At 41.1% G+C, this 20505-nt stretch overlaps 1 protein-coding gene across 1 annotated transcript in view; it reads right to left on the bottom strand.

Annotated features, from left to right (window-relative positions):
* The window catches only part of pdzd8 (PDZ domain containing 8), a 63652-nt gene extending 47209 nt beyond the window's left edge, over window positions 1-16443 (bottom strand). Inside the window, exons 1-2 of the mRNA XM_084375640.1 lie at window positions 15456-16443; window positions 1917-2042 (exon numbers count right to left, since the gene is read on the bottom strand). Of these exons, the coding sequence (XP_084231766.1) occupies window positions 1917-2042; window positions 15456-16327 (998 nt within the window). The 5' untranslated portion in view covers window positions 16328-16443. The remainder of the gene's footprint in view (window positions 1-1916; window positions 2043-15455) is intronic.
* Between the last annotated feature and the right edge of the window lie 4062 nt (window positions 16444-20505).

Here is a 20505-nt window from a genome sequence, read left to right as displayed (position 1 = left end):
TCATGTGCTAAAACAGGGATGGGAATCAATAAAAATTGATTGATAAATATGCCACTATTGATTCTGATTTTGGTCCAAATCTTTCTCAATTCCTTTCTTGATTCCTGATCAAGTTGAGCTGGCTGTAGTAGCCTGAGATTTAACTCGCCTGTCATCATTCAAAATCATTCAAAATGGAGGAAAGGAGAGAATATTTGTACAGAATTCGTTTTCATTTAGGCTTTCTTCATCAAAGGAAAAAATCTGCGAAACCTGCCTGCATGGCACTCATGTTATGATAACAGATAATATATACCCTTGTTAATGGACATGCTGCTCAGTGAGGAGGCAGTGGCACGCATAAGTTGAATGTCATAGATATGGTATTCCTGGAATTAGAAGATGGAATATGTAGGTGGTGTTTCCTACAAATAATCATTTTACAGGCACTAAAACCTACCCTTCTTTAGACATGAAACAAATACCTCGACACACCTAACCGATACCTGATAGAGGGGTCACCTTACAGTCATGTGGCTATAAAAATGGAAAAGAAATACCTAAAACAGTAAATCTTTCAAGTGTAACCGATTGTGCAATGAATCTTGTACGTATAGTTCATGTGTGTCTGTGTGTGTTATATATATATATATAATATACATATATAATACACACACACTCACATATATTAGGGTTGTCAAAGTTAATGTTATAATAACGCATTAACGCGATTTCCTCTTAACGGGATTACATTTTTTACGCACGATTAACACATGCAATGTAATGACTCTCAGCACGCCCTGTAGTTTGGGAATTCAGGAAGTGATGCAGCAGTAATATTGCGTATGGCAACATAAACAAACATCCTTGAGCAGAAATGTTCAGCTTTAAAGCCCTGCCAGATGGTTCTCTCGACAAAAACAAAGTTATTTGCATTCACTGTCGATGTGAACTGAGTTACCACCGGAGTACGCTCAGTCTCAAATACCACTTGCTGGCAAAGCACACAGTTGATCAGTGTTTCCCACAGAATCAGACTTTAATTGTGGTGGTGGCTGTCAGGCGGGGGTGCCATAGAGTGTGTGCACTCTACTTCCGCTGACCGAGCCAGCTTACTTCCGGTTAGCACCCAGCTAACTTGAATGGGGATAAAATGTAATCGGGCAGCTCTCCTAGACTCTCTCTATTTACGGTCAAGCTAACTGCGTTAAATAGTCCTCCTCCTCTTCTTCGTTGGTTTTACCGCGGACAAAAAATCAGACCGCCATCCACTGTATCGGAGTATATAATATCATGCTACTCACTGACGGGTGCGCTGTCTTGAGTCAGTGAGAACTGGATGTGCTTCTTCAAAAAAAGAAAATCAATATGTAGCGGCCAATGTTGATTTTGTGGCGGACGGCCACAAATAAATTAATGTGTGGGAAATACTGGTTGATGCAGAGAGCCCTCCGCCCCCTCGCCAAAGGCAGACCAAGCTGTATAGTTTACAACAGACACGCCTGTACAACTCTACATGAGACAAAGTTTCAACTAAATATATATATACACCTAGCATTTATCCTTCAAATAACAATCTACATATACATTAACATTTAGGGCATTTAGCAGACGCATTTGTCGAAAGCGAGTCATGCTATGCGGGGTCAAATCTGATTAAGTCTGCATTTGTAACAATGTAAATTAATGTTATAACATAGGATTATCTGGCCTAAAGGACGCATGTACAGTATAAAAAAAGTTAACAGACCAAAAATTTAACCCTGGGGAACACCACATGAAAGGGGGCAGGGTATAAGGAGAATTCTCCTATAACAACCGGGAAAGACCTTTGAGAGGTGCCGGAGCCACCACTCTTCCCATTACAAGCAGTTATTTTAACATAAAATGGTTGCATAATGTTGCCTTGTGTTTGGTAAGTACAGAAAGAGTCTCACCTGCTACATTCAATGAGGGTGACTTTGAGTCGGCCTTCCACTAGCCTGCTGTCCTGGACTGACAGGTCCAAATCACAAGCTGAACCCAATGGAGCCTGCACTTGGAACGGGAAGAAGGGCTTGTATCTGGAGAGAGACACAGCAAACATCCATAGTCCATTTTAATTCAGGATATTCATGAAAGCACTGATGTACACTCCCTGACTGTGCATCAGTAAATGATCTCTTAAAATAAAATAGCACCCAGAGGAAAACCACACAAGCACAGGGAGAACACACAAACTCCACACAGCAAGGCCCTGCAACAGCCAGGATTCAAACCCAGCACTTTCTTGCTTTGATGTAACAGTGCATTCCACTGATTTACTGTGCTGCCAGGGGAATCCTATAGTTCCTTGCATTACTCTTTAAATGGAATCACACTTTGATATTACTTTGAATACAAGTAGCCAAATGTTGACTTTCGGTGAACAAACGTGAATCAATCAGGTTTGAAAAAACAGTCTACTTGCTTTGAAAGGTATTACATGAGACACAGAGTTGAATGCACCAGCTCCGGTTTTCATGATGTGATGAACGTAACCAGTAGGCACAGTCACAATACGATACAATGTACAATCCTTCTAATGTGACATAATATCACCAGTAGGCTTGGGCAATATCAAATATGTCATATCACCATATTGCGAAACCATTGCTATAGAAAACATTTTCTTTCCAGCCTTACCATCTCCTCCTGAAGACTGGCTTTTGTTTCTGCAAGCAAATCAGACTCAATGTGTTGCCCACAAAATTCTGGATTGAGGAAAGTTGCATCGCTCATCAGTTCCTGGATTGAGTCAGAGTTATATTTGCAGTCTGGCTCAGCGACGTCTTCCTCTGACTCCTCTAATATCATGCTGTGCAATAACTGCAGCATTTGTAAAAGTATAGACACAGTGACAAAGTCTTCTCCTGATAAACTGGCTGTTAATTCTGCCTCTGGTGTCGGTGCTTTACTTATTGCTTCCTGAACATTAGCGTCCTGCCAGGAAAGTGGATCGACGCGCCTGTCAGAACACGTCCGATGGCTGGAGCTTGTTCAATCATCCTGTCAATCACCTTTAGTTTTGAGCCCTGAATGAACAATGTAATTTTTAGGCTATGATAAAATCTGTATCATTGTTATCATCATAACATTTTAAAGCAAAACTGCGGCCATCACGCCAGTAGGACAATAGGCTAATGGAGCACTGATTTGTTCTCAGAATAATGTTAATTGCAACAACAAAAATAATGATTATTAATTATAACAATAATAACAATAACAATAACAATAACAATAATAATAATAATAATGGTGATGATGAAAGTTAATCGTAGCCATTAAAACAAATGGTTTCATTTAGCTTTTTATGTTAGATACATTAGCATATATTGTATAGATATTCAAATTATGTTAGATTTGCAACATTATACCTAATTTCGCAATATTGCAATAAAAAATACTGCGATACCGTTTTGGGAACTGTGACGATATCTACCAACCTATCATGTGGCTATTTTGTTCAGAAAGTTCATGGATCCAACAAGGGAAATCAGTATAAATGTATTCCACTATTGCTCCTTGTCATTGTATTGTTCTGTTTGAACAGCAGAGGGCGCAGTCATACTGCTCAAGAAGACAGACTCCTCCTCATGAGACTTGCCCTACTCTGCCTCTGATTGGTTGGTTGCATTCTCTATGCCTCACTCAAACTGTTAACTCACACAAACTGCAGTAAAATCTGTTTTGGCGATGTGTACCACTCTGACGCACCAGCCTCTTCACTCATTCTCCAGAGTCACCTTTCGCTGTAAGAATGTCTCGAGGCTCGTTAGGTGGAGCAAGCAGGCCGGCTGTCCACTACCACCGTACTGCCTTGCCGCTGCTCTGCCACCCAGCCTGTCTGCTTCACCTACTGAGCACAAAGACACTGCAGCTGTGACAGCCAGTCATCGGCGGGTTAACCAGTGGGGAAACTACGGCTCACAATCTGCTGCAACAGCTCCACCACTAACTGGTGCTAATGGGCTGATGTTGTCAACTGAACATGCAGTTAGGAAAAAATAACATGTTTAGTGAACACCTGCTTAGATGACATGTAGCCTCATTCAAATCCTTTGGCTCACCATTTCATATAATATTGCCAAATTGGCAAGCTGGCCTTCTTCTTTGAAGACCAGATGCCATACAGGTCGTCCATGTCTGTATATTAGAGCACTGCATGCATGCTGCAACATCAAGAGAATTACCCTGTCGTGTAATTATCCTCTGCCCACCTCGTGGTCAACAAATGTCAATGCAGGAGGTCTGCCTGCATTTTCCCCACCTGCATTTTCTCTTAAAAAAAAAAAAGCCCCAAGATGTCGCAACAGCTGCTTGATATTCAGTGTTGTAAAATAAAAGATATGATGGCAAATACTGCGATATTTGATAACATATAATATCGGCCCAAGCCTCATGACCAGTGAACCCACTTCCAACTCCATGGGCCTTCCCTTTTCTCATCTGGCCCTTCTTGAGTTCTCCTGTTTTTTTCCATCCTTATGTTCAATCATTGTGCACTCCCTTTCTATCAAGGTTAACAATTTTATGAATAAGTTATTTTTAATATAAAAAGGTATATTTATGGTTCCCTTTATATATAATTCCTGATTGAGATGTTATCCCTGTGCATTTTTGTAAGCTTCTATGTTTTATCCCGTTTTTGTAATACTGTACTTGTAAAACTGTTTTGTTTTCAGATTTGGGATTCATTTGTTTTTTATTGAATTCATTTTCAGAGACATTTAACATAAAACCATGATTATAACCATATAACATCAATCACAGGTTAAACACTATTTGTCAAAATTCACACATTTTATTGGCGACCCACTGAATTTCTCTGGGACCCACTCAAATGACCACCTGTGGGTCCCCAGGACTCGCTATATATCAACATCACTGCATCTCTGTTCACACATAAAGATTAGTGAATTTTGCCTCATGTGACTCGTGTGAGTTTGACCGCAGTTTATTTGCCCCAAACAGCTAGAATACCTTGTACATTAGCCGCAAGATCTGAGCAAAGTAAACACTCACCAGATACTTCTGTTATCCTGCAGTGTCTTTTCTTTTCCCATTCCTCTGTACATTCATGAAGAAAAGTAACATTAATGTTACATTTCTCCTCCATTCAGTCAAGAAAGAGTTATAGTACATTAGGATTTCTGCACCTTCGTGGCTCGTTATGGAAGGCAAGAGTGAAGATAAATCTGGTTTTTAATCCCAAAAAGTTTAAAAACCCAACTGTGCTCTCCTTGACTCCTCGAGAGCTCTCCAGCTCCAGCTGATGTCTGCTGGTTAATGCTAAGAGTTGGTCGTTCATCCAAAACACCAGCCTTTTAGTCCAATTAACTGCACAGAAAAACATCTTATGTGTCCGATATCCAATATTTAATGTATATATGTCCAATATATACCGATCAGCCACAACATTAAAACCACTGACAGGTGACGTGAACAACATTGATCATCGCTTACAAGCTTGTACAAAACAACAACAAAAATTACAGCTACATTAAATAGGAGAGGTCCCATCACAAATCGGTATGTTTACAGGACGGATATAATACCAGAGAACATCTTTCTGTGTTTCTCTGCAGAGTTAGTAGACAGAAGGTGTAGAGCGAGCGGAGAGTGTCCACTAGTTAATCAATCATGGATGGCGTCCTTCTTTCAGACAGATAAAAAAATTAAGAAAAAATGCTAAAATGGCTGGCCAAATATACTTGGGCAGCCATAATATAACTGGGTGGCCACCCAAGTAAAGTCTATGTGTGGGGAAATACAACTAGTATTTCCAGGTGGTACAAAATAAAATCAAGTAGCTGGAATGAGGACTGGGGCAATGTAAAACCATCACAGATTCAGTTATGAACGCAGCATTCCCCCATAGCTGGAGTGTGACTCTACATGGGTGCTGTGATGCTTGGATTACTGCCAGTGGGCTTCAGTCAGCCCTCCCCTCTACAGAACTACCATCTGTGCAACTCAGCAAATCCCAAGGTCCAGCTTTCATTCTTTGAGGCTGCTCTTCATTACATCATCTCATCACGCTCACCGAGTCTGTATGATTGTAGATTTGATGTGGTGCTCTCCCAATCAACTCAAAAGGCAGCGAGTCTGTGGCAGGAAATACTAAGTGTTTAACATTTGCACTTAAGGGTAAAACAGACACCTTACATCAGCCTTTCTAAAGGGGATCTAATGGGCTTGTGCCCTGGATTTTGAGCTTTCTATAGAGTAACAGAAAAAGGTTTTCAGTCTGTCCCAGTGTTTGCTGTAGGATTGTTTTTTGTTTGCCACTGTCGCTCTGACAGCAACCTTTAGCCAACTCACCAAGCTGTCTCGCCCCAACTGTTGACCGTCGCCAGTGAAGGGAGGCAGATCAAGCGTCATCAACCCGTGCAAGGTTTACCGCAAAGTAACAAGGGTCTTGTTACTTTGCGGTGTTCCACCTCCGAGGCTTGAAACATGATAAAGCAACACAGCACTGTGTGTTCGTTTCACTGGGCAGGCTTCATAAGAATATAACAAAAAGGACATGGAGATTAGGGGCCGACCGATTATCGGCCTGGCCGATTGTCTTATATTAATCATCATTTTGCCGATTATTGTTATTGGCGTTTCATTTGACCAATTACTGATAAAATAAATCACTATTAAAATGCTCTACTTTGGCTCTGTTGCAGCGGTCTCTCTGGTCTGCATTCACCAGTCTGTGTCTCACTTCCAATTGGTTATTTAAACATCACAATCCTCTGACTGAAGTTGCAAAAACACCACAATCTTGTGATATATGTCCATGATGAAAAGCATGCTCAGTTGCCCTTTTTTTCCACACAGAGACTCTGCATTGTCGCCGCAACGAAGGCTCGCCTCTACACACACCTTGTTTGTTCACACTGAACCAAGCAGCGCCAGCTTAAAGCTGCTAATCTAAACATGTATTGGACGACTGTTTATAATCATATGGATGCAGTTATACTGTGTTGTGATTGAGATCCTGACCCACCATGCATCCTGGAAAGTGACAAAGTTACGTTTTTTGCTCTAAATTATTTATTTACATAATCACCATCAGTAAATAGAGGACCATGTCTGACTCTCACTCGCGGGGAGGGATGCCGTTTCCTGGGGTAAAGTTCACTGAAGTCTTGGTCAGGAGGGCTGACTGTGATTTTATTCGATACAAGTTACCAGAGACAGTAGCCCCATTCACGTCTGTGTGAATGGAAAAGCCAGAGGCGCTAAATAGATCCTTCACTTATCAAATAAAAGAGAAATCCTGTCTGTCCTACTGACTCTTCGTCTATATTGTCTCCTTCCACTATTGTGTTGTTGTAGTTACTGTCCCGAAAAATATCACCATGATAGTCAGCCTTCCCGACCAAGACTTCAGTGAACTTTCCCCCCGATAACAGCCTCCCTCCCAACGAGTGATAGAGTCAGGCAGCGTCCTGTTTACTGATTGTGATTATGTAATTATGTAATCTAGAGCAAAAAACTTAACTTTGTCACTTTCCAGGATGTATGGTGAGTCAGGATCTCAATCACAACACATTATAACTGCATCAATATGATTATAAACAGTTGGCGGGTACATGTTTAGATTCACAGGTGGGCACCCGGGTAAACATTGAAAAAACCACACAGATCTCAACGTCATGATGTGTACTGTCACACCTCTTTTGGATGTGCAACACTGGTGTGCTGTATGAATTGACACACTGGTGCAGCTTTGCGCCAGAGCTGCTTGGTCCAGTGTGATCAGACAAAGGTGGAGAAATGGATAGCCTTCGCTGCGCCGATAATGCGGAGTCTCTGTGTGAAAAGGGCTGCTGACAACCAAGCGTTCACAGTGGTCTCTGATGTTGGCTTTAAGCGCCTCATGGCTGCAGCTGAACCAAAATATGTACTGAAAAGTGAGAAGTATTACCGCAAAGGAAAGCTGCAAGATGTTCACCACAAGGTTGTCAAAGAGAAGAAAGCCTTGATCCAACCAGAGAACACTGGCCACTCGCTGCGTTTCACTACAGACTGCTGGTCTGGATCAGAGTTGCTTATGAGTCTAACATGCCACTTCACTGACAATGAATGCAACAGAAGGCAGGTTGTTTTGAATACACAGGTGATGCATGGATCTCACACTGGTGAGTACATTGGTGACGAATTTCGAAAAAAACGATTTTTTTTTTAAACAAGTCATTTAGCCGGTGTTGTGATGCTCAAAATAAAATGTATCCACCATTTTACAGCTTTCACAATCTAAGCTTATGGGAAAAAGTCTTTCTGGGCCGCAGTGTGTCACGAGATGATTTAATTACACAGTTTGGCCACTAAGACAACTGGCTTCAAACCCTGGCGCTCTTCCTGGGGGCTTGGTCCAGTGACCTGGTGGTAGAATATAGAGGAAACACTACTGATGCTTCAGGGTTGTCAACATAGTATGCCTGTGTGCAAGCATCACAGAGTTTACATTTTCTACTGCTGGGAACACTAGCAGTCTGAGCTATGGTTCAAAATGTTCGAAACCATCATTAGTCACATGCTGCAGAGTCACAGACAATAAAAATGGTCATCATCAATGTGTTAAATATGCTTGTATGTGGAACAACAGCTGCAACATTATACAGACAAATGACAATTCTGTGACCAAGTTATGGAAAATTATAGTTAAGGGGAAGGATGTTAGATTGTTGGGACCTCATCACATGGTTCAAACAATAGAACAGCCTGCATGTAAAACCAAATGCAACCTCCACGCACCAGTAAAGCCTGTAGTCTAAGGCGAGGCGGGGGATGCCAGTTTACTTACAGATGCCTCCACTGTCACATTGTGTCGTTGCTTCAGGTGTGTAATAAGGTCAGTTGTACTGCCTGTCTACTTAACAGAAGCACGGCACATTTTGCAAATTGCATCTGACTAGTCAAGTTTCCAGTCCCTCTTGTAAAACCCGTAGTGTTCCCAAATGGCGATTAGCAGGTTACAGTTCACTATACATCCGCACATTAACCTAAAGTTGGTCCAATTTCAGAGGAATAAAACTATCAAAATATAAAAAAAATGTGTCTGTCTCATTTCTAAACAAATGAATAAAGGATCTTATAATCAAGTAGATTTTACCCATGCAAACATTTAATAACCAATGAATCGCGATTTCTTTCCAAAATTGCATCAATTTACAGCTACTCAACAGATGCACTCGCATCTCGCCCGCATATGTCCATGTATTGATACGAATCGGTTATTCTTACCATCCCTAGTGTGTAGTAAGCTTCAAAGCTGCATGTATTGCGAGTTGTGTGGACCACTGAGTCCGATTTATTTGCTGCTGAATACTGTAAAGTATTTCTGATTGCTACTTGCCTGTGATTGTGCTCGTCACAAGCTGATATGAGCGTTACCACTGTCTGGACTGACATGTTAGTTGTGGCACCATATGAGCGCACGATAACCCACATTTCTATCTGGAACAAAGACCAGAGGAAGGTGATCGAGCACAAGTTCGTCCACCAGCCTCTGAGTGATAGAAAAGCGAACATTGTGTCTCTCCAAGGTGGCTACCCCCTTGTCGGCTCAGTGTTAGCTCTCTTCTCTGTTTGTGGTAAACTTTGCCTCCTAGCCATTGTTCCAGCTGGAGCTGTTTAGCCATTGTCCTGTTCAAGTCTAGCAGTCACTGAAAAGCTCACATCAGCCCCTCTCTCCCTTTTCTTTCTCCCTCTCTGACTCTCTCACTCACACACACACACACATGCACACACGCATGTTTGTTGTTTGATGCTCGCATGTACTGTAGTGTAGGGTTGGGCAATTGGACAAATATATCATCTATTGTCGATATGCTCAACCCATCGCCAGTTGGTTTGATGGAGCCGATATTTTGGTCTATTTTTGACATTTTATTTTGCTAAATTAATAGTGCGCCTCCTTGAAATTTCACTCTTGATTAACCTGTAAGCGGCAAAAATAGGAACCGGCAAAATCTGTCGTTTTCTTACCATGATTCGGAAGGAGTCGAGGAGGAGCAGAACTCACCAGCGCATAGAAATGCCGGCAGACCGCCTGGGAAGCAGGGCTCTGTGTGCAAGTTAACGAGCAGTGCAGCTCTGCCACTCATGCTGAAAAGTTGGGAATAAATTCAACCTATACACTAGTTCAAAAACTGTTAGAAAAATGTGACGTGCAAGATTTCATATCCATATTTTTCAGCACTTCATCATGAAAACGGGTTTGTCTGGCACTTGTCTGGTGAGAGAAAAAAACGCTGTAGCCTCCAAGATTAAGACTCAGTGAATCTCTCAGTGTATGAACAATGGAGACCAAACCACAACTGTTGCATACACCTACAAGTTTATATTTAAGCTGTCTTGGCAAAATAGCCTAAAGCTCAAAAAAATCTCAAGGAGATTTATTTTGATTTATTAAAAAGTGTAGCCTTTTGGCCTGTAATGTTTGAGTGGAATTATCTTTTCACATTAAAGACCGCAGATGTCAGAGGGTAAGGTAAAGGCAAATTTATAGATTTATAGAACAGAATAGATATTTGTTCCACAAAAATCAACCAGCAATCACGTAGGCTAATGATAAGAACATAAACAGCAACAACAACCAAGCGTCTCTCGGTGTAAGCGTAGCATACTCAGCAGGATGGTGTATTCCCCATCCACTGCGAGTGCCGGCGCACACCTGTGCGAATATATCAGCAAACGGTGATTGATGGGCTGACGATGGCCGGTGGGAAAACTTTAACATATCGCCCAACCCTACTGTAGTGTTTAGTCTTATAGTTGCTACAGCTGTAGTCAGGTGATAGGTGTTTATTGATTAAAGTATTATAGATTATTGAGCAATACTGCTAATGATAAATAAGCACAAATACACTGTACAGAGTAGATGTCTGTGAATATTTGGGCATGTGTTGTGGTAACAGCTGGTTGTGGTTGGATTCACTTCCTTCACTGTTTGCCTTCAAATGGTAAACATTTTATAAATATTTACATTTTCAAGTGGACATCATTCCTTGAAACCGTTTCCCATTTGGTTCTTGGTCCGTGATTCCAGGGTGGTGCCCTGCAACTATTCATTTATATTAACAATTTTCATTATTACTCCCAATAATTACTATTAGGAATTACTCATTTCTAGTAACCAAACCTGCCCATACTAGTGTACCAACAAGCTAATTCCCAAGGAACTGTTTGATACAGTGTGGTCAAGCATAAAAGGAATAGAAAGACTATAGGACAGCTGTAAAACTGCAAGAGAAGGCTTTCCCCAAAGAGACTACCTGTGTAAGAAGAGCACCAATACAACAAGCCAACAAGTGGCCTATTGCCTTGAGGAGCTACAGGGATCCTTGGCTGAAATGGGAGAAAGTGTGCATACCAACTGTTGTGTGCGTCACCATTTGTGACTTTAAGGAAAAGAAGCAAAAAGAAAGCCACTGTGGAAAACTTCTCACATGACATCGGGAGAAGTGTTTGCTTGAAGGCATGTTGAAGACTCTAAGGTCTACTGCAGCTCACAAGATATGATGAAGCACGGGTGTTGTCTTTTGAGGATCATACGTTTGGTGTGAATGGCATCACTGACGGCCCAAGGCTCAAAAACCTAACAATGCACTTTTCTCAACACTGTCAATTGCAAGTGAGGAAAAAAAGAAATCTGTTGAGTACCATCATTCTTTTTTTACTATTCCTGAACTGATTCTGTGATTCTTGAATCGATTATTATTATTATTATATAGCTAGCGCATCCATTAGCTCGATGCTACCACATAGTAAGAATTTCTATTGAAAGGAAATTAGCATTAGTATTCGCAACATGTGTGCGAATACTCAAGGCACATACAGTATTTCAAATGCTCTGTGAAAATGAACTGTTAGTTGCTCACTTCATATTGTTACCTCAATCTGCTACACTGCTGCTTCAACAGGCCACAATAATGAGCAGCTACAGCAACATCAAGGGTCAAAACTCAAACTCAAAAATTCACAGTGGGTTTAAAACTACAACCACTACTAGGTGGAGCCAGAAGAGAGCAGCACATATCCTGTAAATATCTTTCCATTTTCTATTTGATTTATTATTCTTATAGCACACACACTCACTTGATGAGAAGGAACAGCTTACCACTTGTAAGCAAACAAACTCAGAAAGACTGAGTGACATTTGATGTGCATTGTTTTTGGAAATATGACTCATTGTATTCAGTCTCTAGAAGTGTATGATTCATTTTGTTCCCATAGTTTAGCAAGCATATAAAGAAAATGAAAGTCGCAATAAATTGCGTCATTGAGTGCAATACTTGTAGAATTGACACATTTTCAAAGGATTCGCAATAAATAATGAATCAGCACCGAAGTGTCTTGATTGTATCAAATCAGGTGATTTGCATATCACATCTGTTCTACGGTCGACCCATTATTAACCAATTTCTGAAACCCCTGTTGATTGTTAAAACACAGAGACATATAGCACCATTTATGATTAATGACAGACTGAAAACAAACTTCATATCTAAAAAAATACTAGCAGCTGTGAGTGGGAGGGAAGGAATCCAAAATCTTTTGCCTTATTAAAAGATCTAAAATTTGAAAGAGCATTCTCACTTGATGAGGAAGATCACTGTAATACAGTCAAACATTCAGTATCCTGCTTTAAATTTTTTCATAAAACTCACTCTTATTGCATTGCTTTCCTTAAGCAATGCTATTTATTGTTTTTATGGGTTTTTTTTTAATCTTGTTCATATCTTAAGTTCTGGCTTTAGTGTGATTATGATATGTTTTTATTGTCCACCAGTTTGTAACTTTGTTTTTGAAAGAAGCAGCATAAATAAAGTTTTTGGGCGGATTCACACATGTTCTTAGATCACTCAGGACAGCATGGAGAGAGATGTCTCAAAACTAAGTGTGAATGCACAAACCATGATCCACAAATATTCCACGATTTACAAATGAGTTCTGCTATCCACAAACACAAAATTCCCTATGTGTAACTTGTAAGTTGGCATAAATAAATGCACTATGATTTGTAAAAATGTGTTGTTTGTAATTTGTCAAAATAATATATTGGTTTAGCTCTTCTGCGATCCACACACAAATGTGCCCTCCAGCCCAGGCCTCCACCACTAGATGGCAGTGTTGTTCTCTGGCTCTGCCTCAATGACTTGAGTGCATCCAGGGATTTTAGTGAACCTGACAGACATCATGATGAAAACATGGTTGGACAAGGAGAATCACCCGGTGTGCCTGTGTTAGTAATTAAAAATCATTTGAAAATGCCTTCCTTGCATGACAGTGAGACAGAAATGAAGCCAGCTCATTAATAAAATTAGTTACTTATAAGAGAAGTGATTGCTATACTGATGAAAACATTAGCTTTAGCTTACATAACGTTACTTTGGCTCTAGTTAACATGTTAGCTAGGTACCCTTGGCTGTACCAAGTTTAAGGGATAACTATGGTATTTTTAAACCTACACATTTTGGTGTCTAAATGACTAAAAGGTACAAACAGGTTTAAAATTGGTCCAGTGGATCGCCTCAGCCAGTAGCCAGGGCTGTAATGCTTGAGGGCAAGTGTGCCCATCAAAGTAACTTTACGCCCACTAAGAGCACTTGCTTGTGCCACTGATGGCTTCAGATTTGTATTCTAAGTGTTTGACAACATAATGAAAAGGATGCATACAGAGATGGACCTTTTATGAAAGGCTAAGATCATTTATTTAACAAAAAACTGCCATTATATCACTCTTTACAGCCACCAGACTCCATTGACAAAAACATCATGGACAACATCAACGTCATTTAAGCTCAGCACACAGGAGTGTTAATATGTTTGTGTTATTGTGTGACTTGGTTCAGATCCGACCGAGCCCTTTAGATCACCAAAGATATTTGTTGACAAAAAGGTGGGTTAAGAAGTGGCAAATGCATGGTAACAGGGGAGTTAAATCCCAGTTTGCAGCTCTGTTATTACAGTTAGATCAGACTGAAAAGAAAATGATATCTGTTTTAGTATAATTTAGAATGTGAAGTCTATTTTTAGTTACAGAAACTGGTTGTGGTTCAGGCGTCATTGACTGCAATAAGGGCAGCCAAAACTACCTCAAACCTTTCTGTGACATCATCAATATACCCCTGCATCCCCCCCAACCCAGCTGTTCAGACGTGCCATGTCACTACACCACCAATGCACAGTGTCACAAATAATTACTAGGCTCTTACACAGGTTAAATGTGTAGACTCTTTGGAAAATGGGGTAATAAGCACCATGTCAGGGGGCAGGTGTGAGGCCAGCTGACAGGCGAAGCAGCATCATAAGATAAATTTCCCTTAACTTTCCCCTTAACTGCTGAATGAGAAGTTTCGAATCGGAAGCCAACTTCATCGTTTTGTGGATAGCAGAACTCATTTGTTAATTGTGGAATATGTGTGGATCATGGTTCGTTCGTAGCTTTTAGACATCTCTCTCTCCATAGGACGCACATTGATACCAAATGTGAACAGGGCCATTATGTGGTTTTTCCAATTGCATGCTATATGCTAGGACTGGGCAATATTAACGATATATATTTTTATCTTCATATGAGACTATATACCGTCTGAGATTTGGATATTGTTATACTGTGATATGACATAAGTGTTGTCCTTTCCTGGTTTAAAGGCTGCATTACAGAAAAGTGATGTCATTTTCTGAACTTTCCAGACAGTTCTACTTGTTTTAATACTTATTTTACCATTTTTTTCATTTTGTCATTCTATCACCATTGCTGATGACTTTCAAATATTGAGGAATACATCTCATATCAAAATATGGCTTAAAAATGCTGCAATATTATTTTAAGGCAAAACCACGCAGCCCTACTTATATGCTAATTCTAACTTTATTCACTGAGCAAAAAGTACAAAGTGTGAAGGTACATACAGAAGTCCCCACAAGTAGACCACAACACTTTATTTTTGAATATGATGATGATAAGACACCACTGATCCACACTGAACTCAAATGGAAGGAGCTGCTTACTGCTGTAAAGGAAGGGAAGGAATGTAGGAGGCAGAGCAGCTGCTCTGGTCAGAGAGAATAAAAACAGTCAGAAAGGCTTGAAAATTCATTTGGACTTCTTTTGTTTTTCATTCAAAATCAAATTTGCTTAGTAGCTACCATTACTGTGACTCTTTGGGTGAACCATCAGTGGAATAGAAGAGTGAAATGTGATTCTTGAATCTAATTTCTAAACAACAACTACTATAGACTACTACAGTGGGACCTCTGACTAGTTAGCTCTTTCTCCTCATTCTGTCAGCTGGGGGAAAGCTATTCATTTATTATGATTCTTCAGTAACAGTTTGTTTTTGACATGAGAGCATCAGTGTGAACAGGGGGGTGTTTGAACAGCTGGGTTTCTTCAGCACACACACAGTGTTGTGTGGTGTCAGAAGGTAAACGGTGGATCTTGAGCCTACCTGATCTTGTAGTTTGGCAAGGTGTGTTTCTTCTTGATGACCCGTTTCAGCTGGTTCACTATGATCGAGGTGAGCTGAGGCAGCGGCCTGCCTTCAAACTGGGACTTCGCCTCAAAATCCACCAGTGGGTCCTCGAGGAAGGAAAATGACCAATGGGAGAAGGGCATGCGCGTGAACTGCAGCCTCAGTCTGCCCACAACGCGCCTCATCTTCACGAACAGGTAGGCAGACTTCCCAAACACCAGCTCGACGTCGATGGCGAGGTGAAAGCCGCCATTGTACTCGATGTCCACCTCAAAGTTGAGTTCCTCGGGCATGCCGTCCTCGTTTAAATGCACCGGTTTCATGAGTTTAGCCGTTTTAAAGATGGGCAGAGAATTGCCCAGGGAAATATCCCTGAGACTGAGTCCCTCCAGGAGCCGTCCTGCTGTCTTGGTCTGCAGCAGCTCCTCAAACTCCACCTTGATCTTCTTGGTGAGCCAGTGTCTCACGACGGGAGTGTCTCTGAGCTCTCTAAACAGGAACAGAAATATAGCGTTTAGGAAATTGCACGTTTCGGGTTTGGTCGCATCCGCGGGCTCGCTCTGTGCGGTCGGTGGCGGCTGTTGTTTGGGGCTGCCACCGCTGACTGCCGCTTCCTGCTGCCTAGCTGGGACCGACTCTTGCTGTTTAGAGGCAGTGTCCTGCTGCTGCTGGCCTGGTTCGGCATGTTGGGTATTAAAGTAATCCTTCAATGCGTGATCAGGCACTACTTTGACATACTGCACTGCCCTGCCGATGGGCTCGGTGTTTCTCCGGTATATCAGCAAGAACTGTAATACCAACGTAACGACTGCTCCGGAGAACGCAGAGATCAATATTAGATAAATCATCTCGAGCAGCTGCCGCCTCTGACCTAAAGTCTCATAATTTAAGGTCTAGCCGTGTTAACAAAGCAAGTTCCACCTGGACTGTCTCAAAGCTGCCATATCATCTGCTTCTTCCCTGAGCGCAGGCTCTCCACCTGATTGGGTTACGTTCCTGTGCGTGATGACGGAGGCAGAATGTGTTTCTTTTGATGCGTTCAATGTATGTGGGATTTTCCATTTGCCGAATATGAAAACCTCGGCCCAATACCAGTATTCCCCTGAAGCTTGATTCCTGGTCCTGAACCCCTGAATCCTCATGGACTTAGTTGACGTCACCTGGTAAGAGTGAGTGCAAATGGTTTAAAGAGGAATGAGACACGCCTCGACATTTCATTTTACCTTTTGGGTTCTTTATTTCACGTTTTAAAATATATAGCTGATAATATAAAACCAATAACAGAAGCGCACAAATACACAAATACAAGCATATTCACTCAGGAAAAATAGTTCCAGAATGTTCAATTTTTTTGTTGTTTAATAAAAAGGGATTTAAGTAAAAATTGGTTCTAGGAGAAAATAAGATCACAGGTAGTGGTTTAGGAAAGTTCTGTTTGTGAGTCAACAATGTTGAATATAGTTTGATGAAATCAATCAGATAATCAAGAGTGCCACCATCTGGATTATCACTGTTGTTTTCATGTTTAATGTGTATGAACTGTGGGTAATCCCAAACTTACAGAAATCCTCGTGCCCTCATGCACTTAACGATTTGACAGTGGGACCACCCTAAGGCTTTGCAGACTTACTGGGAATGTGCCTCAAAGTCTATGAGTCTGTGAGTGTTGACATTGGGATTCGGCCCTCTTCTTCTTTGACTGCATTTACATGTACAGACTTCCCCACTCTTGTAGACTTGTAGGCAGTGTGCGAAATACCCGTCAATATTCGTGGGGGTCCCCATCTCCTGATTGTTGCACTATACTGATCTAAATTTTCTCAATATGCAGTAGGCCTATAACATTACAACATTTCATCGATGCAAGCCAAGACAATCATTCTATAGCCTACATTACAACACACACACACTTAACATTTTTTGATAATCCGATATGCTATAGTATTCGTAAAGCAACACTGACATAGGAGGTTGCATTGGCTAAAGTTGTTTGGATGCACGTTGTTTTATAACAAGGAGAGGCAAAGTTGTGCATTACAATGCAGACACGACAATAACTGGCACCAATCTGGCGCACTTACAAGAGCAATCAACTGAATAAATGCCAGGTATAGCCTATCAGAGACTGGCACGCAATCAGTGCACTTGCAAATGAGAGCCTGCAGTATGACCGATTGTGTGACATTATTTAACCATCCATCTACAACAAATACGATCAGATAGATGCATCATTGAACACAGACACAAAGCACATTCGCCTAACCGTGCAAACAGACCATCTCTCAAATTGAAAAAAGCACCGCGGTGGATGCTGACAGACAGACAGCCTACAACAAGCCAAACAGCACCACGGCGGGTGCTCTCTCTAAGACCAAAACCAACCACAAGACCTACATAACTTGCAGTCTTTCCATTCACCCACCTGCTTTGTTGTCCAACCAGCCGGCAAGTCGCTTGTGCTAGAAGCAGTAGCAGCTAACGTTACCTCAGCACCTGCTGCGTCTTCGGACCACTCGGCCTCAACTTCACGTTGTTCTCCTGGGGAGTCACTGGGTGAGAGTGGATCCTCTGTTCTGGTAGCGAGTGGGCCCACTGTGCTAGCTGCACCAGCATCGTCTTTCGGTGCCTCTTCATCTCTGAGTGCCGCCTTTTTGGATGTGAGCCCAAAGTGTGTGAGTGATACACTCTGGTTTAGCTTTCGCTTGCTAGCCATTTTTAGTATGACTTCTCAAGGTTAGGTCTTTCTTCTGTTATGTGCGCAGGACCGGCTGCTCCGCTTGGCAACAAATACAACATATTTGTGAATAAATGTTTTGAATTCTGAATACTGGACATTGTGAGCTTAAACACATTTTAGTGACCATTAGTGACATTTTTTTATATTTTAGTTTTTGGTTTTTTGTCAAAATTTTAGACCCCTTTCAAATGTTGCTTTTGAGGCTTTCAGGGGGTCTCATGGGTTAATCGGGGGGTCAAGCCCCCCCGGACCCCCCCGTATTTCGCACACTGCTCGTAGGGTCTGTAAAGGGCTCTCCGAAACAATTAATCTAGTCCACTAGACTCCAAAGAGTCCCTTTTGGTTGCAGACTTCACTGAGCTTTTTTAAATTGGCAACTCAAAAATCAAAAAAATCCTTATCATGAATGTGTAACAATGACTTTAATATTCGAGGAGCACCAGGGTATGAAGCCAATTTTACAAAGAGGCCAGACTAATTACAACCTCATGTGATGCTTAGCTGCCCAAAAACACTTTTTCCCATTAACTTACATTGTAAGAGAAGAAGCTGAAGTATCTAGTGCACATGCTTGATATGGGATACATAATGCATGCATGTTAAAGGGACATCGAGGCATTTTTAAACTCGACTGTCAAACTCTTTTGTCGTCATGTGTCAGCTTTCATGGAAATGAACAGGGCAAATTTTAACTATACCATATTTAGTTTTTATTTTGTTAACTCACAAACAGATAATTATAGATTATTAAAACAATTATGTCACTTTAATTTTCAGAGCAGACTTCAACACTGCACACACATTGATAATCACATTGATGATGCCTTTAATGAGTCCAGATTCCTCTAGTTATATGTGAAGACATTCATGGATAGACTTTAATCTAACATACACATAATTTTCACATACATTGATCAGCCACAACACTGAAACCACTGACAGCTGAAGTGAATAACAATCATTATCTCATTACGATGCAACATTCAGCTGGGAAACTTTGGGTCCTGGCATTCATGTTGATGCCACATGACGCGAACACCTACTCAAACACCGGCACCAGAGCCCAGCCTAATCCGAGATTGGGCCTCCATGGATCAGACTTGATCAGGGACGAATGCTTAAACAGAGTGGGATCTGCGGAGTTTAGAGGCCAGGTTGACACCTTGAGCTCTTTGTCATGTTCCATTCCTGAATAGGTTTTCCCATGTGGCAGGAAGCGTTGTCCTACTGGGGGTGCACTGCCATCAGGGAGCACTGGTAGCCTACCATGAGGCAAGGTCCTTGGTCTACACCAGTGTTTGGTTGGGTGGTGTGTGTCAAGTAGCATCCACACGAATGCCAGGATCCAAAGTTTCTCCAGAAAAACATTGCACTATAAAGAGATGATCACTGTTATTCACTTCACCTGTCAGTAGTTTTAATATTAAGGCTGATCAGTGTGTTTTCTGAGCCTTTTGGCTATGCTTTCAATTTGAATGTGTGAGTGTCACACATGTTCCCATTGACTACTAAGCACTAGGGTTAAACTGTTTCTGTCTGCCTAGGGGGTTGTCTACCACTATTTACCATTCCAAGGAGCCTCATATTTCTTTGCTTATGTCCTTGTCCTTTTGTTACTTTTTTGTGCAGTGTATAAAAAATGAAATATTTAAATTGCAGTCTTATGAATTATTAACGGCATTCATCAAACCTTTGTTTTATGTTTTTCAAAACATTAAAAATTCTGTGTTGAAATTGTTAATGGTAGGGTTCTCTCTCAGTGTTCCTGTAGGATACAAACCCACTGTCACAAACGTCTTTGGAAAACAACATAAACTTTTAATGAGCATTTGAATTTAATTTAGTGATATGACCAGCAGGGGGAATACTAGAGTATACTCCTGGTATGGAGTATGGAGAGGTTGACAAGGATGTCCAGATTTTAACTAGGTGCTTGAGGTGGGGAACCCTGTTAAACCCCATGTTTAGTAGACCATTTCAATGAGAAATAGCACAACACAGACATTCAAACACAATTCTGAATGTGTTTTTATTTAAGTCCCTGCATTTTCAGGTAGCTTCTTCCCTACTGCTGTCCTTGTCTTACTGTTTTGATAGTTGGGTAAATATTCAAACAACATTTTTTGTATGTACAGTCTACACATTGATTTCAGCTGTTACCTTCAATGCCCTCATTTGAGTGACAATTAAGAAACATTATCACAATAACAGCCAAAGTATATGGATGTGGTAAACATTTTTGTGCAGTCAAGAACAGCTTCATTGATTTGAAACAGATGCTGCAGTGAT

This window comes from Pagrus pagrus (genome assembly GCF_965226575.1).
Source record: "Pagrus pagrus genome assembly, chromosome: 15".
NCBI lineage: Eukaryota > Metazoa > Chordata > Actinopteri > Spariformes > Sparidae > Pagrus > Pagrus pagrus.
The sequence above is the reverse complement of the archived record's forward strand: the minus strand, read 5'-3'. Positions and strand labels throughout refer to the sequence as shown.